At 36.2% G+C, this 23,677-nt stretch overlaps 1 protein-coding gene across 1 annotated transcript in view; it reads right to left on the bottom strand.

The window, feature by feature from the left end:
* The window catches only part of EZH2 (enhancer of zeste 2 polycomb repressive complex 2 subunit), a 78,465-nt gene that overhangs the window by 43,379 nt on the left and 11,409 nt on the right, over positions 1-23,677 (bottom strand). Inside the window, exons 2-3 of the mRNA XM_012662145.1 lie at positions 5,692-5,815; positions 4,982-5,110 (exon numbers count right to left, since the gene is read on the bottom strand). Of these exons, the coding sequence (XP_012517599.1) occupies positions 4,982-5,110; positions 5,692-5,808 (246 nt within the window). The 5' untranslated portion in view covers positions 5,809-5,815. The remainder of the gene's footprint in view (positions 1-4,981; positions 5,111-5,691; positions 5,816-23,677) is intronic.

Genomic DNA, 23,677 nt, shown 5'->3' with positions numbered 1-23,677 from the left:
GTCAACTTAACAATAATTTTTTTTTTTTTTTTTGAGACAGAGTCTCACTGTGTTGCCCTGGCTAGAGTGCCGTGGCGTCATCCTAGCTCACAGCAACCTCAAACTCCTGGGCTCAAGCAATCCTCCTGCCTCAGCCTCCCGAGTAGCTGGGACTACAGGCATGCGCCACCATGCCCGGCTAATTTTTTCTATATATTTTTAGTTGTCCAATTAATTTCTTTCTATTTTTAGTAGAGACGGGGTCTCGCTCTTGCTCAGGCTGGTTTCGAACTCCTGAGCTCAAACAATCCGCCCGCCTCGGCCTCCCAGAGAGCTAGGATTACAGGCGTGAGCCACCGCGCCCGGCCAAACAATAATTTTTAATATACGAACTATATACACAGCGTTCTAGCAACTTCTAGTTTAGTAGTTGCCCAAAATATAAACATTTGACATTTTTAAAAAATTTACTTACTAAACTTAAGATATATAATCTTAAATTTAAAATATACACTCAATTATAAATGATATACATTTTAATATATAATGACATATAAACTCAAACACCATAAATGGCCTTTTTTTTTATAAACTTATCTTTTGGAAAAGCATAAAATGCTTATATTAGTTTCCCTTCAAAAGAAAAGGAAAACACCCCTTTTTAGGATCATTTAAGAAACGTTACATCTATTTCAGCCTAAAGAAAGCAAAGACTGTAGCAATTTAAAAGTTATACAGTGGAAAGAACTGACTCAAGTCTCGAAGTAAATACAGTAAATGGTTAAGAGAGGCAAGGAGCCACAGAAAGCTACTGAGAGACTTGAGGCACCAAGAATGCATGGCACCAAGTCCAGACTGAGAGTAAGACAGACACTTGCAAGAACCATCCATTTATTTCAAAGACATGAGAAAATTACCTAGGTCCCTATTGTACTCACTCAAAAGGCTCATAAGAATCTAAACCTATAGGTCCTATAATCCTGAAATATATAAAGAAAGCCTGTTACTGTATTGAAAGTTAAGAATGTTAACTGAGTAAAGTACACTAAATTATACATTGGCTACACTAGGATATTATTTTTTCTTTGTAAATAGTAACTAGGTTTCTATTTACAATAACTGAGGAAACCATATTACCAAGTCAATAAATAATGCAATCTCAAGTATTTTCACGTAAACCAATGTTTTTCTTCTCTGACAAAAAGGCCAAACTGCCAACATATGAAAGGCCTTACGCATTTTATTATTTTGATAGAACCCTCTCTGAAAAAGAATCTTTTGCAAATATCAAATGGTAAGCAATGAACTTACAATCATTTCAAATATTACTAGGAAGAACAAAGCTATATAAAGTGAAAAGTTCAAAAGGTTTTAAATTCTTTACTAATATGAGGATCATGATGTCCTTCTGATGCTGTTTCCAGGTTAGACATTCTGAAACTCCATGAATAAACATAAACCATGAATAAAAATAAACCAAAAATTCTCACTTTTTTCATAGTAAACAAGACACAGAACTGTTACAAGAATATATTTTCCTGGGAATCAAGAAATGCATATTGGCAGAATAGTTCTATTAAATTACTAAACTAATCATACCACTTGCCCAGAAGACAGGCATTATCTGCGCAAGCCTCTCTTTCACAGTCATAATACATGTAAAGAAGGAAAAGTGTTGATATGAAGATTCAGGGAAGAAGAAAGTGTCTTGTGGTTTTTAGCAAGAAATAGACAAATGCACAAAAAGAAATGTACTAACGAGAACTTCAAGAGTTAACTCCTACACCAGTCCCTTCATTAAAACTGGAAAAAACAGACAGACTGAATATGACAATCAATGTGAAGACTTCCAGAAGAAGTCTTCCAGAAACTATTTTCCAGAAGATAGTTTTTACTGCTTGATAGGACAAAGTAATCACCTAGAAACAATTTTTTGATAGGTGATATATTATGGGAATAAAGTATAATTCCCTGGCCTATATATATTGCTTAATGACATCTTGAAGCTAGATGCTCCTTAAAAAGATTAATTGAAGAAGAAAGGAAATAAATGTAAAACACAGTCACTGCCTTCAAGAAGTCAAAAGTCGCTGCCTTCAAGAAGTTGGAAGTATTTTTAAAAAGAGAAAATAGAAACATATTCTGTATTAAAATTCTATGGACAACACTGCTTAGGCTCTGTAATTGCAATAACAAAAAACAGGTATGCCAAAGTATCTTAAAAATGCATTAAGAAAACAATATACTAAAGATGTCATCCTGAGGTTCAACTGCAGAGCTCCTTGATCTGAAGTCACCACCTATAGTAGTCACTTCATTAGATCAGAAAGTGAGCTTTTGTCAGACATTCTTTACCAAAATGGCCTGGAGAAAATCAGTCATTTTAAAACAATATATCTACTTCTACAACTATAGAAGGGATTAAAGTATAAGACTTGACTGAAGAACTGAAAATTGTCATTGATTCATCATGCTACAGAGGATTTAAGCTGAAGACATCAGCACTTATACACAATGAGCTTATAAAAATAAGCAGTTAGTTAAAACAATGCTATAACGGCACTTCAAATGTTGAATGCTATGGACTTCACATGTTTGGGTCAACACTGCAGTCTGAAATTCTGCCAAGCCAACTACTAGGAAAGTCTTTGCAAAACAGGCTCACATTTATTTTCTCCTCCTGCGTGACCTACTTCAGACTCTAATTTTTAAAGCATACAAAAGAAATTAATATATAGATGGAAATGCTCAAACCAAAGAAAAAAATAAACAGGGATATTCTCATCTGAAAAGTCAGGAGGTTGGACTATGAGATCACTAAAGTCTTTCTCAACCCTAAAACTTTAAAATATATTATAATAATATCAAGAAGTTTATCACAAACTTCAGCTTCTAAAAGTCAGTGATGATAGTTTTAAAGGGGGAAGGGGAAACAAAAGATGAATCATTTGAAGCAGAATCAGTTATCAACAGTGGCTCAAATAAAACCAAGACCTTGATCAGGTCAGAGTTCTATACAACAAAAATTGAATTCCTAAGGCTGGGGATTATTCTCCTCCTTTTCCACCCAATATTTTTTGAAAATGTTTTTTCTCAACCTGCATGGAGTACTGTGGAAGTACTAAGTTCAGAAAATAATTCCATTTTATTAAAACGCTAGCTTCTTCTCACAACTTCTCATATAAACTAAAAAAAAAAAATTAAGTATCTTTACATTCAATGACATCTCCATTTGATGAAATTAAAAGAAAAATTCAATTAGTAAATATCCACTTGAATAAACTATACTCTTTAATGCCAAACATTACATTATGAGCAATTCAAGTTGTACATAAATAATGTACTTTATTATTCCATAATGTGTCTGAGCAATTGTACTCTTCTGGGCCCACATCAGATCATTAGAGCAAGCAAACTGACTCTTCTAAAGCTCAGTTTCCTCGTCTGTATAAACTTTCAGCTTCTAAAAGTTAGTGATGTAACACAACCATCATGAAGATTAAATGAGGTAATGTGTACAAAGTACCTAGCACAGTGCCAAAAGTCATTATTCCTGTTAACTTTTTATTGTAAATCTAAGTTGGACTTTTGGTAGCATTTTTAGATTTGTAATGGGTGGAAAAAATAAGAACTCCATGTGTTTCTATCTTATTTCTCCAAATTTCCAAGATTATTCCTCCAGGGAGGAAAAAAATTGAGGATTTTTTTCCCTTCACCTCAACATTTCCAAAAGATCACCAAACAAAACTTTCAAAAGAAGTACTTAAAAGCCCCATCCTTATCCCTTTTGAGAATATTCTGATGGGCAAAGAATCCTTTTCACCCTTAATATATTAATAAAAACCATTTGTCTCTAATAGCTAGGCTCCAACCTGCAGATGATGAGGAAAGTGTCAGCATATAATACATATTAATATAATCCTAAATCAGAGCTATAAAGAGTTGTCACCTAACAATATGCATAAATGACTAAGAATCACTCTAAACCATGTGTCAACATCAAGACACCAGAACATTATTGAAATCATCATTGGGATCATGTCTGTAGCTATTCGGGTATCACTGACAAGTCTTTGAAGCCCATACATCATACAATCTCACCAGGGCTCATATAACTGCAAATTATTGCTTGACTATTCCCATAATGTTATATAAAAGTGGCTACTCATTGAAAAAATTATTTGAGAACAAATTCCCCTGTTTAGATGCTTCCCATGTTTAGAAACTCAAACAATCTACTACATAGTGTAATCTTAATTCCAAATCACTGTCTCGCCTCTTTTTGCTTCAACTCCCATTTAAATATCCTATGCCATATCTTTCTGTACAACACAGGCACTTAAACAGAAATGCCTAAACTGTTCAGCTTCTGCCGTTTTCTTCTCATCTTGCTGCAAGCATGTTTTAATGGGATATTTAATTATACATTCTACCATAGATTTATTGCCATTCTTTGAAAATAGGAAACTCTTGGAGTAATTAAGATCTGCCTCATTCAGAAAATGCCATAGAAAAGGAAATTCTAATCTCAACACTGAATTTAAAAATTCTTATAGAGACTCTTAGCCTTTGAACAAAATAAAAAAGAGCTTTCTTAGTCCATGAATATGAAAAAAAAAAAAAACATTTCTTACCAATGGCTCATTCATATTGGTGGGGACAAAGGTGAGTCAGAAAGCCTTGTTCTAAATAGTGATCTGATGAGGACATTAAAGAGTGTTTGATTTAAAAGTTTTTTTTAAATCAGTCTTATAATCTTGGACTCTACCTAACAGTCAAAGCATATTCTAAAGACGTAGAACTGTTTATAGCTATTCCTGTTACAGGAAATAGCTAGTACTGTGATCTATGGCAGCTGTTAATAGTTGCACATTAAAAAGAAATAGCAATATAAAGATGGACATCCTGAGGTCAATGACTTCCTCCCAATAACCAACCAAATGTTCGAATAGCAAAAACTGAAATGTGTTGATAATTACTACAACACGTTATGTTAACCAACCTCCCTAGTCCCGCGCAATGAGCTCACAGAAGTCATGATGTGCACAGGCTGTATCCTTCGCTGTTTCCATTCTTGGTTTAAGATTTCCGTTCTTTCCAAAATTTTCTGACGATTGGAACTAAACATACTCTTTAAAAAAATGAAGGAGAGGAGAGGAGAAATTGTTCATTGTTAGAAAATGTGTAACATCTCTAAAACAGGTTAAAATCTAGTGATTTCTCAAAAATACCAGGAATGTTTTCTCAAATGCATACAGATTTTACACTAGACTGTAGTTTCCCACATTCGAATAATACAAAAACATCACACTTATTATTTTATTGTGAATAGGAAGGGAACAGGAAATTATTTCCATCCTTTCTTTGTTACTTTGTATATAAAAAGAAAAATCACAATGACTTTAAAAATATAAAATGATGTCATATTTGGGCCCTGAGTCTACACAAGCGATATAAAGGTATACAAAAAAGACTGATTTCCAGGTAAGTTGAATAACTATTAGGTTAAAATCTTTCCATTATCATTAATGTGCAGGGTACAATGTTAATTAAGACACACCAAGGACCTAGGCTTCCAAGTCTTCATTTATCTTACTGTAAATATGACCTTAGCTAAAATTGTACTATTTCAAATTAAAACTTATTTAACTTTAGGGGGAAAAAAAACTATCCTCAATTGTATATACATTTTCACAAAAGATAAAATTGTACCTTTACTTCATCAGCTCGTCTGAACCTCTTGAGCTGTCTCAGCCGCATGTATTCTGATTTTACACGTTTCCGCCAACAAACTGGTCCCTTCTCAGATTTCTTCCCAGTCTGGCCCATGATTATTCTAAAAGCAATGGTTTCATATTAAAATCACTAATCTAACCAGCCTGAATATGATCATCTGTGTTTTAATCCCCAGCAAACTAACAGTCACAAAGAAATAACACATATTACCCTGTCAGTATTTGCAGAAGGGTGCTCATTTGCTCTGTATCATTAAATCCTTAAAACATTTCATTGAAAAGTGTAAGTTTTTATTTAATACAATTTTTAAAAGATATTTTTATTTACAAAAATTCTTCACTCTTAAATAGCAGCCATCTTACAGAAGTGTGATCCCATTACAGGAATTAAGCATACTATACCACGAGCTCATTTTCACTCAATGAGATCCACATTTGTGGAGGGAAGAAAATATAAAACATACTCTAAGTTTTTCATCACTAAACTAGCTGTTACAGAAGCAAGGCATATCTGAATAATATAATTGAAAAAGATAAATCCAAAAAAGTAAAATTTACAAATAGAACTAAAAATAGAAAACATTCAGCATGACATATAATAATGCACAAATTAAAGCACTCTCTCCCCATACACTTTTAACCATGCTTCTCAACTTAAAACACTGTGATAAAGTCTGTATTTTAACCTCTTGTGCCACCTTTATTCACATGAGGGGTTTCTGCTAGCAAGAGAAAAGAGGAATGCAGGAAATGCAAAGTAAATTTTTCTGCCTTATCTTCAGTTGCAGGCTCTAAGAACCAATTACGTTTAAATGTGGGGACAGCCTATAGTTCACCAGACGTCTAATTTATACTGCAGAGTCCCCACCTTAAGTCTAAACAAGCATCCTTTCCTAGAACATTTTCTTCTAAAAGTATTAAAATCATACTGTATCTTCAGATGATTAGAAGGACATTTCTCTGTCAGGTCATGCACAGCTTTATAGGCCACACTAAGGATTTGTGCTTTATCTTAAGAGCAGTGGGAAGTCACAGAGTGTTTTAAGTAAAAGGGGAGAGGGGCGATTGACATTTTGAAAAGATGAAGCTGACAGCAGGACAGGAACAGGAGGAGAGGTGCAGAGGTGGAGAGTAAAGAACTATGCAGCCAGGTTAGATGCCACCACAAAACCATCCCTAGGCAAGAGTCTCTTAGACCACACAGGGGATGAGAGAAATAAATGAATTCTACAGTTACTTAGGAGATAACTTCCACCAAATGATAATTTAAATACATAAAGTGAGGGAGAAGGTGACTTTCTGGCTTGAATAACTGAGTGGGCTTTATCTTCCTGTTTACACAAAAACCTCAGGCACAGAGAAAACTGCCTAAGGAGAAGATTTAGAGGAAGAAAAAGAGTCCTCAGGGCAGTGGGTAACCTTCTACAGGAATACTCAACCACCACCAAGTGACAGAGAAAGCAGATGGTAGTTTATTCAGAGCTGAAAGATGGACAAAAAAATTCATATTCTCAAGCATGTAATAAATATTATGAAGTAGGCAGTGTATACAAAGTTGAATAAAATGAATATATGAACACAAATAAATCCCTGCCCTTATAGAGCTGATGTTCTTTCTACCTAAGAAGGAAGAAAAGATACATTTTAGTATGAGATATACAATCATTCCTCGGTATTTACAAAGGACTGGTTCCAGGACTCTCATTCAGATACTAAAATCCAGGGATGCTCAAGTCCCTGATATAAAATGGTGTAGTACTGTACATCTCCTGTATACTTTAAATCATCTGCAGATTACTTATGATATCTAATGCAATGTAACTGCTGTGTAAATAGTTGTTGTCTTGTTTAGGGAATAATGACAAGGGGGAAAGTCTGTACATGTTCAGTAGAGACACAACCATCCTTTTTTTCCTGAATATTTTTGATCCTTGGTTGGTTGAATCCATGGAATTCGGAATTCACAGATGGGGAGTCGGGGGTGCTGATTGTATATGCAAAAATACTTTGGGGAGAAGAGAAGAATATCAGGAGCTGGAGAAGAATGGCAGAAAAGATGACAACTGAACTCAACCTTAAAAGGTGAGCTGGGTTTCAAAAGGCAAAGAAAGAATCAAAGGGAATCCAAGGTTTCAGCAAGAGAAAGCTGGATGGGAGTGACAAAAGTCTGGCTGGTACACCTTCAACCAGAATGAACCTGGAGGTGAAAGTCACAAATTAAAAGGACTGAGGACATGAGAAGAATGACGAGATACGAATGGGCAGAAATTTCAGAACTTGCCGGGCGTGGTGGCTCACGCCTGCAATCCTAGCACTCTGGGAGGCCGAGGCAGGAGGATTGCTTGAGCCCAGGAGTTTGAGACCAGCCCGAGCAAGAGTGAGACTTCATCTCTACTATAAATAGAAAGAAATCAGCCAAACAACTAAAAATAGAAAAAATCAGCCGGGCATGGTGGCGCATGCCTGTAGTCCCAGCTACCCAGGAGGCTGAAGCAGGAGGATCACTTGAGCCCAGGAGTTTGAGGCTACTGTGAGCTAGGCTGATACCACCGCGCTCTAGCTCAGGCAAGAGAGTGAGACTCTGTCTCAAAAAAAAAAACAAAAAGAAATTTCAGAACTTGAAATAAACAGGGTAAAAATGAAATCATCAAGATAGAACTACTCTAAGTAAAAAGGTTTGAAGTGTGACTTTGCCTGTGGGTCGTGCAGCAAAGCTGAGACAGTCATTAGAAACCAGAAGACTAAACTCAAGATGACCCCCTCTCTTTGAGGTAAAGCAGAAATGGTATTAGGAAGGCAGTGAAGTGGGACCAAAGGACAACAAACTTAGGAAGAAATGGAGCTTTATTTTTTAAAAAATAACTGAGGCAACTGTTTTCTTCCATATCTGCTAATCAATCAGTAGATGAGCTTAAGTAATTCTATGCAAATTATTTTCAGACCACTTAGCACTTCAAAGGCCTAGGAACTAAAAAGAAAAGGAATCAGATAAAAATGGACTATCTATAGCCTCATTAGCTCATAGGCTAATCATGACCAGTCCATCTGCTGCCTCCACAAATTCTTGGTCCTTAGAGGTAGCAACCCTGTGCAATAAAGCCTACCACAGAAACAAGTTTAGTTTTCATGGATGTCCAATGTGGGTATTATTACAATTCATTTTTTAGGATGTACATTTTATGTCATAGTAAAGAGATACTACACTAGTTAGCATTTTATGTTTTAGTACTAGAACCCTCCTTGTCTAATATTCTAAAATATCTTCCATGCTGTTTCTACCATTAGTAACAACATTTCTAATAAAGTATGTCATGACAAAAATCTGAGTATTCAGACTGTTCTTTGTAAGAATGGGACTAAATAAATAGGCAGATCTATTTTTTAAAAAAAGATAAAGTTAAAGGCAACAATTAAAAGGATGGTTTACATTAAACAAACTCCCATCCACTATCGTAGCATTCACAACATATTAAAATAACATTTTCCTGTTTTTCACTCCATTCCACCCCCACTGTAAGTGCTTCAATAGCAAGAACCATCTTTATTCGTTTGTAAAATCTATGTGTTTTTCCCCAGATGTACATATCTATGATAAAGTTTAATTTATAAATTAGGCACAGTAAGAGATTAACAGTAATAACTAATAAAATAGAACAATTATAACAATATAATAAAATTTATATGACTGTTCTCTCTCTCAAAATATCTTAATATTTTTGGACTACAGTTGGCCAAGGGCAACTAAAACCACTCCAAGCAAAACTACTGATAAATGGGATTACTATAGACTTAAAAACAAACAAAAGCAAAAACCCTGGTCTATTAACCTACACTGATAATGAGTAACTTTTATCAGCACATTATTTGAAAAATTTACCTAGAGGCATGAAAAGGAAGGGTGGACTGTCCCCACTTGAGCCAGAAAAATGAGGAAATGTGTGCTCTTACCAAGAAACCCCTAAGAGAGGAATCTCAGAGACCAACCAGAGATCCTGAGCACAAAACCCAGAGTTTTTGAGACTTCTTGTTAAGGAAGCTCATATTGCCTTAAAGTCCTTATCCATACATCTAGATCAAAGTTTGGTTACAAACACCAAATATGCATGCAATACACCCAACTCTAACTACACCTGGCATACAGTGAGCCTTCAGATGTTAACTCCCCTTGCCTCCTTCCCACGACAAATGACAGACTCAAATCAGGTCTTCTGATTCCCTTATCAGTGATCTTTCCATAACACCAGAGCCAAGTACAGTATTAAAATACAATTCCAAATATTCATATTTAATATATTTGCAGAAGGGAATCTTTATTAAAATTACTTGCTATTAATACTAAATGGATGGGGACCTCATGAATACATCTGGTTTTTAAATTTTTCTTTCAAAACATGTTTAGTTTTGGCCAGGCGCGGTGGCTCACGCCTGTAATCCTAGCACTCTGGGAGGCCAAGGTGGGTGGATCGTTTGAGGTCAGGAGTTCGAGACCAGCCTGAACAAGAGCAAGACCCCGTCGCTACTAAAAATACAAAGAAATTATCTGGACAACTAAAAATATATAGAAAAAATTAGCCGGGCATGGTGGCGCGAGCCTGTAGTCCCAGCTACTCAGGAGGCTAAGGCAGGAGGATCCCTTGAGCCCAAGAGTTTGAGGTTGCTGTGAGCTAGGCTGACACCATAGCACTCACTCTAGCCCGGGCAACAGAGTGAGACTCTGTCTCAAAAAAAAAAAAAAAAAAAAACATGTTTAGTTTCATAGGTGAAAGAAATCGTACTAGTATGAATTTTATCCAGGATATGAAATAGCTTCTCATTCAAAAAAAAAAATTATAACTCTAGTCTTTAAAAACAAGATTCCACTTGTATACAGTGAAACCAAAACAACATATATTCTTTAACGTAAAAGCCAAAGCAGAATATGGCAGGGAACCATCAAAGTCTTAACAGAATATAGTAAGACCTTATAAAATTACATTTATATAGATCAAGTAAAATAAAGGGAAATTACACTGTGCAGAGAGTCTATTTTATGAATCAAACCAAACTCACAAATACCCTGATCACCATGCCCTTATAATCTTACTTTGCCCCATTAGAGTAGACACTACGTTGTTTTTGCCACCCAGCATCAATTCACCCTTTTGTGGGAACTTCTCACCTCTTCTCTGAGAACTCAAGTACATCAGGGGAAGCTAACTTAAGCTGCTTGTGACCCTGGCCTGACCAAGGTACCACATCTCCCTGGAGACAGTGACCAGTACAGGGTTGGATACATGACCAGAATCAGTCCAGTCACAGTGAAAATATCAGAAGGTTTCCTTGCAATATAAGAATGCTCACTCTTCTTCCCTTAGATTTAAACCTGGAAAATTTTAACCAAGGACTTGCTGGAAGCCATCTTACAACCATTAAAAAACCCGCAAAGAAGAAAATCAGCAACAACAAAAAACCAAAACTCAAAGCCAAAATGGACCCTAGTCACATCACTTGAGCCCTAAATCAGGTATACCTTGCCAAACCAATTCCAGAACTTTTCTGTTATAGAGCCAAGAAATCCCCAACTTTTTCTTCTTAAACCTGTCTGGATTAGGTTTTCTGCCACATGAAATACAGAAGGCATTTGAAATACATACTTACCATTGAGACCATAAATACAGCAGTCCCTTGGTATCCATGGGGGACAAGTTCCAAGATCCCCTCACAGACACCAAAATCCATGGATGCTCAAGTCCCTGATATTAAATGGCATAGTATTTGCATGTAACCTATGCATACCCTCCCATATACTTTAAATCATCTCTAAATCACTTATAATACCTAATACAACATAACTGCTATGTAAATAGTTGTTATACTATATTGTTTAGGGAATAATAACAAGGAAAAAAAGTATGTACATGTCCAGTACAGACTCTTCTGTGGTTTTTTTGATCCACAGTTGGTTGAACCCACAAATGTGGAATGCCACAGATACAGAAGACCAACTGTACAAGAATGTCTGAATTAATGGAAGATGGGTTCTCACAGCTTATTTCATTATCATCAAAAGCATCACCAGAAAGAGCAGGGCTTCCTCCAACCTCTCAGGTTGACAGAGGCCCCAAGGGAATGTCCAAGACCACACCTTTCTACCTCTCAGGTGACCAGGTCACACAAGCCCAAGGAATCAGCATTTATTCAGGTGCAACCCTACTCCACTTGTGAAAGGCCATTACAAAAGACATTCCTGCCCCCCCTTACTCAGTTTTCAATGAATGAAGAATCCAAAAATAAATAAATGAATAAAAAGGAACCCAGGCACCACCAGGGTTCTTGATGCCTTTCTTCTTCCTAAAGGATCTGCTTAATCAACAGAATAGCCATCTATTTGGTCTGGCCAAATATATGTTTCTGTTTCTACTTGTCTAAAGAAAACAAAATAAACAACATATACTACTTATCCTTCCTAACTAAATTAATAGCATTAACTTTCACTCTTAACTGAATACCAGGCTCAATAAAATCAAACCCAAACCCAACAAAATGTAAGTAATATGATTACAATATTCTTGATGTCCTTCCCTTAAAAAATGTTTACTTCACAGCAAGATTGCCATAAAATTGCCTATTACGAAAAATCTCCAGTTTCAATAGTGCTTTTATATTTAAACGCTTTGAAGGCAGCTGTTAGTCCCATTTAACAATTTCAATTAAGCTAAAGTCCATTGTTTCCACACACTGAAAAGTAAATTAATGGTAAATAAGATTTTGCAGGTAAGGATAAGGAAAACAATATAAAGAGAACTTAGACATATGGATGTTAAACTACTGGTAAGTGATAAAAATTACCTAAGAAAAGCAGATCTTCGGCTGAGAAGAAATAAAGAAAACATGCACCCTGTGAAAAAGACCATGAGAGAGGAATCCAAGAGAAGGAGGTGCACAGTGCTATACTGGATACTAGAATCAGGATTCAAGAAAGACAAGATCAGAGATGACAAATAGATTTCATCTCACAGACCCACTTTAAGGGTTATGTCTAAAGGATTCGCAGGCCAGGCCATGTCCTAGCGTAGCAGGAAAGAGTGCTATCATGATTAACAAGGCGTGCTATGGATGCCAGGCAAGGAGGGGGCAGCAGCACTCTCCATTCCAAACTAAGTTCAAACAATAAACTCAATTAATAAGGCGGCATTTAGTCTAAGACCTATAAACAGTCTTAAACAAAAGGCAAGAGCTTGGACTCCAAAGCCAGATTGTCTGGGTTCATATTCCAGTTTTCCCACTTACCAGCTCTGTGTGAACATGGCCAATTAACTTAACACCTCTGTGCCTCACTCTCCTCACGAAAAAGAAGTTAATTCAAGAGCATCTACCTCATAGAGTCGTTAAGAGAAGCAAACTGTGTAAGGTGCATAGACAGTGCCTGGCAGATAGTTAGTACTGCGTAAGAACTGGCTATCAACTACATAAACTGCAGATGAGTGAGATCAGGAATTACAACATTCATGAAAAAGTTAGACAACAACCTGATGTAAAGCCAATCATTTTTTAAAATGATAAACTGTATACAAATAAAAACAAAACAGGCTATCAGGGGATCTCAGGATGGAATGCAGACTATACAATGAGTCTAACTATATTACAATCTTATGATAGCCTCATGAAAGGGGAATAGGGTTGAGAGGAGGAGCTACCCTACATAACTCTGTACGATCTGTTTTGACTAGACACAGGAAGGATAACAACAAAAAGAACTGTACATAAACACTATGCTAGTTGGTAAATTTGTTTCTCACAGGTACTATTATCGTTTGTAATTCTGAAAGGACTCTACATGTATACTAGGGTTGAACAAGCAAATAAATCATATGTAATGTGAGCCAGGTTTCTCAATATCAAAGAAAGTAGTTACAAATAAGCAAGGAGTGGTGATGGATTAGAGTCAGAGATACCAGTATGAACTCATATTTATTTTAAAATATATGCAGTAAGATAGAGAAACATAGACATGTACCCACATGTGGGTTACCTGACATACATGTATTTCCAAGCTCTGTCCAACAGAGGGCCTAGAAGTAGTAACACCTCAGGAGCAATAAGCATACCCGGCACCCATAACCTTTGTTTCTAAATACCATCCTCCAATACCAGGAAGCAGGGCTCTAGAGAAATGGTTAATTCTAGGGCTGAGACAGGGAAAATACAAGACAAGCCTGTAGCAGAAAGGTAACGCTCAAAAGATGAAAGGTCAGGGATATGTCAAAGACAGGAACCAAAATGATGGAATTTCCAATAGCCAAAGCTGGAATAATTCAAAAAACAAAATAAATCATGAAAGTATTATAATTGAATTAATAAATATCCATGAGTCCATGATATAAATAAGTGACTACAAACATACATAAAGAAATAAATAAGGGAGAAGGGACAAATCTTCCTCACAGGGAATTCCAACTAATACATGTATATACTTCCCCACTGTAGGAGGCAGAATTCAATTCCCTTCCCCTTGAGTGTGAGGCAGACTAAGTGACTCACTTTCAAAGAAGAAAGTCTGGAAAGGGAAATAGTAATGTTTCAGAGGAGAAACCTGGAAGACACCATCATAACCAAGTGATTGTGGTTAACATCACCAGTAACAAGTCATGTTGCTATGATATACCCCCTTGCATGATGTAATGGGAAGCACATTTCACTGTGGTCTCCTTCCCGCAAACCTCATAACCTATAACCTCAGTCTAATCACAAGAAAACATCTGGTAAACCAAAATCGAAGTACATTCCTGTAAAATACCTGACAAATACTCTTTAATACTCTCAATAGGTCATGAAAAACAAACAAAAGAAAAAGGCTGAGAAACAACCACAGATCTGAAGAGGCTAAGGAGACATGAAAACCAGGTGCAATGTGAGATCCTGGATTGGATCTTGAAACAAAAAAAAAAAAAAAAAAAAAGGCATTAGTGGAAAAACTGGTAAAATCCAAATAAAGTCTCGAGTTAATAATGACATACTAATATTGGTTTCTTAGTCTTAACAAAGGTATCATGGTTATGTAAGTCTAAAATTATTCCAAAATAAATTTTTTTTAAAAAGAGAATTAGGTTTTAACAACCCAACGTAAAGACATTCGTTTTTAAAAATGGCATTCACTTTTAAAAATGATAAACAGAAATACATAAAAAATGTGAAAATGCTATATAAAATGTTAAATAGAAAAAAACAAAAAAATTCAAACAGATGATTAGAATTATTATAAAAAGTATGGGGTTGAAGAAAATAGGCAGTAATTAAGATAGTTCGTATTTTTATAAATCTTAACTTCAAAGGAATTTGAGGAAAAAATTCCCACATATCATTTAACTATTTTAAAACTGAGGTAATTCAAAAGGAAACAAAGATCTCCAGAGGGGCCTATATGAGGATACATCTGTTTAAAGAGATACTGCACTTTTAGGCTACATTAATAGAAATACAGAATCTGAATCAAGGGGGGTAATTGTTCCACTGATTAAACATGTACTGATCGATCAATCAAAAAGATTCTATACAATTCTGGGCCAGTTTAGTTATGTTTAAAGATAGACAAACGTGGCCTCTGTGCCCAGCTGGAAGCACGTAACACAGAAAAGAACATTTGAGTTTGCAGTTGAATAAAATGTTAATATACAGCCATTCAACAAATATTTACTGAGCATCTAATACATGCCAGGCCCTCCAACAGAAACTGAAGATTTAGCAATTAACAAAACAGACAAAAATCTGTGACCTCATAGAACTTAAAATCTAGTTGGACAGAAACAATCAAAAACATTGGGGCCAGGCGCAGTGGCTCACGCCTGTAATCTTAGCTCTCTGGGAGGCCGAGGCGGGCAGATTGTTTGAGCTCAGGAGTTCGAAACCAGCCTGAGCAAGAGAGAGACCCCGTCTCTACTAAAAATAGAAAGAAATTAATCGGACAACTAAAAATATATAGAAAAAATTAGCCAGGCATGGTGGCGCATGCCTGTAGTCCCAGCTACTCGGGAGGCTGAGGCAGGAGGATCGCTTGAGCCCAGGAGTTTGAGGTTGCTGTGAGCTAGGCTGACGCCACGGCACTCTGGTCCGGGCAACACAGTGAGACTCTGTCTCAAAAAAAGAAAAAAAAAAAAAAAAAAAAACAAAGTAAAATGTTTAGCATGTAAGATGGTGTTGAGCGCTATAGGAAACAAAACAGGTGAGATAAGGCAAAGCTGGCAAACAAAGGAGGCTGAAGCACCTGGAGGCCTAGCTGTGTGGCAAAGCCAAGGTGATGTGGAGATCCCACCAACCAACAATTTGCTAACAGCCCAGTAGTCAAACAGGCAATACTTTTTTTCTGATAAAGATTTCAAGAATAATTACATTAAATATCCATTGAAGGCAGATTTCAGTAACTCCACAAGGCCTCAGTGATCACAGCTTTACAGAATTTTCAACAGGCATTAAAACTGGCATTCAAGGGTTGATAGCTGGCCCTTTTCTGGTTAACTAGTAGGTCTAATTATCCTAAACAAACACAGACTAAAAGTTATATCATTTTATAAAATATGTTTCTGCAAATAGTCATTCTCCAAGTTAGTATTATTAAGCCAAATTAAAGAAATTGATTTATTATAAAACTGGTCCTGAGGCTATGTCATTCTATGACAAGCTCTAACACTGGGTATTCAATTTTAACAAAATAGCATCATTAAATATGTGTAGCTAATGTGACAGCCTATATTTAATTTGTAAATTTGTTTTGGTTTTACCACAAGGAGTTTATATCAGTACCTTTTTAGAAATCATATTAATAAAATTAATGTCAAGTCAACCCTGAGATTCCATTCAACACTCAAGTTTGAAAAACACCATATGAGGAAAAAACTGGAATACTGAAGTAATTCAGGAATTAAGGGCCCTTGACTGGGTGAACAGCAGTGGGAATAGAGAAAAAAGATGGCAAGAGACATTCTAAAATTAAAAATCCAGATACAGTCATATGAGGAGAAGGAAAAACAGATCAAAAGATAATAGAGTCCTAAATGAGCCACTATTATGACAGAGAATTTGGAAATTATAATACAGACTAAGACATTAATTGTTTGTGTAGTAGTTAGTTAGCATAGAAAAACAGGGTAGAAAATTCAAAGGAAGAACATCATAACACCATTCTTGAGTATTTTGGTCTCATGACTTGTTTAGTTTTTATGTGTTATAGCTATCAATATTTAACATGATAGAAATGAAAAACAAAGAGATTTTACAATTTATGTTTTATTGTATTAAAAATAGTAATATCATGCCTACTACAGTCATCTCTAGGTTATCAACATGGGATTGGTTCCAAGAATTTCATGAATACCGAAGTCCAGGGATGTTCAAGTCCCTTATATAAAATGGCATATTTGCATAGAACCTATTAAGCACATCCTCCTGTACACTGTAAATCATCCCTATATTACTTACAACACCTAATGCAACGTAAATGCTAAGTAAACAGCTGTCAGACTGTATTATTTGTATTTTTTATTGTTGTATTGTTATTTTATTGGGTATTTTTCTTGAATATTTTTGATCCGAGGTTGTTGAATCTGCAGATGTGGAACCTGAAGATATGGAGGGCCAACTGTCATGTTAATATAAATAACACATTTTATTTTTTTAAAAAAAATTTCCTTTTAAAAAGTAGTGAGTAGCATTATTTTACATTTTTGCCAATTTCTTTAATATCTAACAGAAGACAGCTGGATTCTCATATCTGCTTCTATATCCTATTTATGCTAATATGTTGTTTTGGTATGAAGAAAACTCGATCTCAAACAGATATTTATCCAGAAAAGGGAAGAATGTTTGAACAGCCTTTTTAGGTAGTTGTAGATCTCATACTTTGATATTACATCAAAACTGTTTTATGAAAAAAGTGGCTAGTTCAGCTTACAATTCAACCTCATAGGTGCTTTTCTTCAAGGCGACCACCATATTTCATTAAGCAGTGGTAGTTTCTTACAAGATTAGATGCAACATGGAATTTGAAATTGTATCAATGAACTTTTCCTATTCTGCTACATCAGCATTCATTGGTCTGTTCACTTTTAATGAATCTTTAATCCATGCATGATGTTATAAACATCATCAATCCTCATTTGAAAAATACTGGTCCACTGTATTATGCAGATTATCTGGAAATTGACATATTTCAAAAAATCGTATTTGTTAAACCCACTAATCTCATCAGAAAATCTTTAAGTACTGGGAAGCTGTCAAGCTCACAGTAACAGACACAAGTTCTCCAAAAATTCTAACTTTTGTTTGAAAGCTCAAATGTTCTCATTGCCAACAAGTACGATCAGTTGTCTTCCTTGGAGTGACAGGTTCACTTCATTTATCTTAGAAAATGTCTACCAAATACCCAAGACTGAATAACCATGGTGTCAGCCCCTCTTTTAAGCAAAAGTGGAGTTTTCTACTAAAATAGTAGCTAGTGTAGCTTGCAACTTAATCACATAAGTGCTTTTTCTTGAAATCCAACTTACTTCAATATGCAACAGAAGCACTTTATACACATTCCCATCTTGTTGCACAAAATGTTAAAAATGCATGCATTTAAGGATCAAGATTTAATAAAATTAATTATTTTTACTACTTCATCAAGAACATTGTCAAACAAATGTGGCCTTTTTTATTACAAGTACTAAGGTGCCAATAGTCTTTACCCATCATTGCCTATGCACCATGGGTACAAATGTCAACAGTTTAAAAAAAAAAGAGGCAAATAACATCTTAGTGTAATTGTGAAAACAGTTTTGACCTCACAGATCCCCTAGGCTCTAGGACCACATGTGGAGAAAAGCCATAAGTACATCCAGACACCGTATCAATCAGAAACCATTAATACCCTGCCTTTTCATTTGCCTAGCAGAGAACGTAGAACAGGCAATATATTCAAATTATATATTTCCAAAAGACTTATAAGAATGAAATTTAGAAATTACCACTGTTGAAACTAAAAAGAAAAGCAAGCAAAAATCTGTGAGGAATATTTAATGAAGGGGACTTTGTCAATCTATAGAATTCAAATGATAGTCTGTCATATCTGTGCCAAATTAAGAGACTAACACCTAACAATTTGTTTTAAACAAAATGTTTCTGTTTTCACTCATCTTTTCCTACCCATCATCACTGTTAGAACATACCATCAATGGTCATGGTCACCCTGCTGACCCTCTGCAACACCCAAAAACAACTTCATGCTACTAACCAACTCCCTATATACTCCCACCTTACCATACACCCATAAAAGAAAGATAAAATAAAAATCTTGTTCCAGGTACCTTTCTGCTTCTTGAATACCTCTATTGTTTAAAAAAAGAAGAGGAATGATAAAAACACATAAGCTAATTACTGTGGGACCCAAATATTCCACTCAAATGGCTTGCAAAATGCTAGGAGAAACGTCTGTTGAAGGACCTGGGGGAAAGGCAGGAATAGAGGTATTATCAACCAGTCAATAATAACTTATTGAACATTCTGAAAGTGCTAAATCCTGTGAGAGATCCATCCAAATGTGGAAAATACAACAGGTTTTAGTGCCTGCACTTCAGTGGATTATTTGTACATGCAACTACAGATGAGAAAGTATAACGAACAGCATTTGTGTTGAAGAAACCTTTAGGAAAAAGATATGCCAGCGACTAATGATAGGGGAAAATAAGAGAAAAAATAAAGATCATATTTGTAGGCCTGGTTTCAGTAGTGCTAAAATGTTAAAAGGCACAGGAAAATTACAGTAATTTAGCAATCTTAGCTGAATGATAAAAAACATTAACTTGATTCTTGCAGTAAAAGTGAGTAGATTAGCAGTAATATATTTTTCGCAAAAATCAGATCACTCTTTTCAGCAAGAGTACACTCATGAGTTCAACATGAAGACCACAGACCAATACTCCTGCCTCATAGTAAATGTTTTAAAGAATTTGAACAGATAAAACAGATTCACTAAACAGACCTCTAAAGGTTCAAGTTTTCCTTGAAAACTATACTCAATCTATTTTATAAGTAAAATACTCTCGTTTTGTTGGGTATGTTCTCAGTTTACTGAGACACTACTGGAGGGAAAATATAACAAAAAATTAAGTGCCAGAAACTAAAGGTATGATACACAATTCATTATAACTCAAAGATATAACATGAGATACCTGTTATTTCAACACTCCACTGAATAAAAGCAAACGGAATGAAAAGGTAGATAAGACTAATACCAGATGTTCTTTCTGCCAGAAGTCTATTTTAAATCTTACACCTCACTTAAGCAGCCAACATCTAATTTAACTTACACAAATCTAATAACTTACATTGAGCAATATTTTAAAGAAAGCTCAATTCAGATAAATACAAAGGATCTACCCACCATTCCAGACAATAAGTGTATGCCTAAGTGAGAATGAGAGAAGTGCCATGAATCTGCTGTTTCTACAACCTGCTCTGCACGTCTCTCAAACTGAGGGTATATAGCTGCTCAGAGTGATTCTGGTGTTCAAAGATAAGAATGTTTCATATAGCATTGACCCTAAGCGTAAACCACCAACTGCATGCTCAACAGAACAATGATCTGTTCTCATTCTAAAGGAAAAATGGGCTGGTCTTGGACCTAAAGAGAAGATATCTGTGATAAGGCATCTTCCTACAAACTTTTCATGGGTAATTCTGTCTACATACTATTTGTGCCCTGTACACTGACCTTATATCCTAATCCCCAAATAAGATGCAATTCCTTCAATATTCTGAAGACAGAATCATAAAATGGACTAAGTGGTTCAAACTATTATACTAATCCCAAAGCATTTACAGAACCTCTCAGAATTTCCAGGTATCCTAAACCAAGTAACCATAATCTGGTTGTCTCAACATGAGTTCGATGCATACCACAGACAGTTCTTTCACAGAAATACAAACACTCGCAAGGGCCATTTCTTTAGTCTCTGGATTACCAACAGAACCCCTCACTGAAGGAGAGACCCTTCAGAAATTCCTTGGCTCTTCTTGGCCCTGAAGTTCATGATCTTGCTATGGAAGTAGCAGTTTAAGCATAAGGTGGAAGTAAAGGAGGTAGGGGCAGTTATGAGCTATAAGCCTTTCCATGATCTCCTTATATTTGTTTATCACAAATACAAATATACTGCTGAAATACTAGACAACTTCAAACTCTTCAAGTATTTACCTAACAATTGATGGGATTTGTCTGTATTCGTGCTACGGTTTGAACACGTCCCCTCCAAAATTCAGGTGTTGCCAATGTCACAGTATTAAGAGGTGGAGACTTTAAGAGAGTGGTGAGATTAGGTGGCCTTACATAGGGGTGTGACAGAGGGAGTTGTTTCCCCACTTGCCCTTCCACCTTCTACCACATGAGGACAAGAAGGTCCTCCTCACCAGATGCCAGTGCCTTGATCTTGGACTTCCCAGCCTCCAGAACCGTGAGAAATAAATTTCTGTTCTTTATAAATTACCCAATTCTCAGGTATTCCGTTATAGTGGCACAAAACAGATGAGGATAATTCGTTTAACCATATATATCATCTACTGAATTATTTTATTACTGTAACATTATTTATCAAAAATAATTAAGCCCAGATAAACTATGTTTTTGTGTCTCCAAAAACCTACGGAAATGCTGTAAAGAAATGACCAACCACAGAGAAACCAGTTATATAATTCCTACAGTTACCTTCGATTTTTCGCAATTTCCGAACTAATACTAAGGTTTTTAGGAGAGGAAAAAGACTTCTACCCCAGCACTTCCTTATGGGAAAAGAAGAAAGTGAGAGGGCTAGGGAGAGTGGCTAACATTAAGGCCCTGCAGACTCTAAGGGAGAAAAACATGACTTTCTGTATGGTAGTCTAGATTTAAAAGTTGGGAATTTCACTAGTACAGAATGTCTCTTTCTAGAGGGTAAGGAAGAAAGTATTCCACCCTTATTTGAATAGCCCTAATGGACAAAGACTGAGACACTCAATAAAATAGTTTGAAGAAATTTTCTTTTCTAGAAAATGTGTATAGTACAGCTGGATAGTTATATACTATTAGTGAATAACAAGTGACACCAGACAAATGGTAAAGAAAAATTATTTCTTTAACTACAAGGATAAATTCTACAAGAAAAATTGGAACTAGTAAGTTTGAACTGCCCAATTCAGAACTGTTTACAAAGCTAGTCAGATACATCATATTCCGTTATGGAAAAGGCTTTTAGGTGCTATTATACCCATAATACAGAGACACTGAAGACAAAAGAGGCTTATAATTAGCATTAGCTATTTTGTGAATCAATTGATAAAGAATTTGGGAGAAATACAATAACTATTCAATTAAATGTCAGCTAAGGAGAATCACACATTCACCTGTGATGTTAATGTGAACTTAAGCCCCCTATTTCTCAAACTCTCCAGAGAAAGTTCTAAGTGGATAACAGAAACCAAGTGCTGGCCGGGCGCGGTGGCTCACGCCTGTAATCCTAGCTCTCTGGGAGGCCGAGGCGGGCGGATTGTTTGAGCTCAGGAGTTCGAAACCAGCCTGAGCAAGAGCGAGACCCCGTCTCTACTAAAATTAGAAAGAAATTAATCGGACAACTAAAAATATACAGGAAAAAAAAAAATTAGCCGGGCATTGTGGCGCATTCCTATAGTCCCAGCTACTCGGGAGGCTGAGGCAGGAGGATCACTTGAGCCCAGGAGTTTGAGGTTGCTGTGAGCTAGGATGACGCCACGGCACTCTAGCCCGGGCAACACAGTGAGACTCTGTCTCAAAAAAAAAAAAAAAGAAACCAAGTGCTTACAATCCCAGTATCCGAGCTAAAATGGACCCAGAGGCAATAAATGCCTTTTTTTTTTTTTTAAAGAAATGGGGTCTTGCTATATAGCCCAGGCTGGTCTCAAACTCCTGGCCTCAAGCAATCATCTCACCTCAGTCTCCCGAGTAGCTGGGACTACAGGCACAAGCCACCATGCCTGGCTCAAAAGCCAGTTCTTTGAGGGACCTTGGTCCTACTGGCTGTGGAAACCTAGACAAGTTACTTACTTTCACCAAGCCTCAATTTCTTCATCTGCAAAATGAAGGATATGCTCTCTGCAGGCACCTGGTAGATACTCAATAAACACAAGGTGTTCCACTATTTATTCATCTCATTCATTTTACAATGAAGGTGAGATCCACAAAAACTACTTGCCAAGGAAATATAACTAGTCTAATAGCAGAGCCTACCATTCTTTGCACAACATCAAGCTGCTGGCGGGAAGTAGCCCTTCAAAAATATCTTCTTTATAGCATAACTTGAGCTCCCTATTTCTGGCAGGCAAATATTGTCCAAAGAGACACAATTATTTAAAGGGGTAAGTGGGCCAATAACTCAACACTTTCTTCCTCTATGCCTGTTCAAGCAACATTTCTGCCATCTACAAGTCCTCACTGCTTATTCAAAAGGATATTTCCCAGCCTTTCCTGACACATAAGTAATTTTCATGGTAGCATACTCATAGTACCCTTTAGGGAGGGGATTTAATAATAAATTTGCCAATTTTGCATGCACTATTAAATAATTTGAACATGACACATTTTAGATCAGAATTTTATCAATAAGGATACTGCAATTTTGTCCTAATGATACATCAAGCATACTGTTAAAAAATTATAAAGTTCATCTTAATAGAATCTTATATAATATTCACAAGGGCAGATTCTATTTTTCCCATTTTACAAACGATGCCTGGTTATTTACTTTTAAAACAATTAGGCCGGCCATGGGGGCTCATGCCTGTAATCCTAGCACTCTGGGAGGCCAAGGCGGGCGGATCATTTGAGCTCAGGAGTTCGAGACCAGCCTGAACAAGCGTGAGCAGTGGCTCTCCCCTGTAATCCTAGTCCTCTGGGAGGCCAAGGCAGGAGGATTGCTTGAGCTCAGGAGTTCGAGACCAGCCTGAACAAG

Source organism: Propithecus coquereli, unplaced genomic scaffold (genome assembly GCF_000956105.1).
Source record: "Propithecus coquereli isolate 6110/MARCELLA unplaced genomic scaffold, Pcoq_1.0 Scaffold75, whole genome shotgun sequence".
Taxonomy (NCBI): domain Eukaryota; kingdom Metazoa; phylum Chordata; class Mammalia; order Primates; family Indriidae; genus Propithecus; species Propithecus coquereli.
This window is presented reverse-complemented; position numbering and strand designations above follow the sequence as displayed.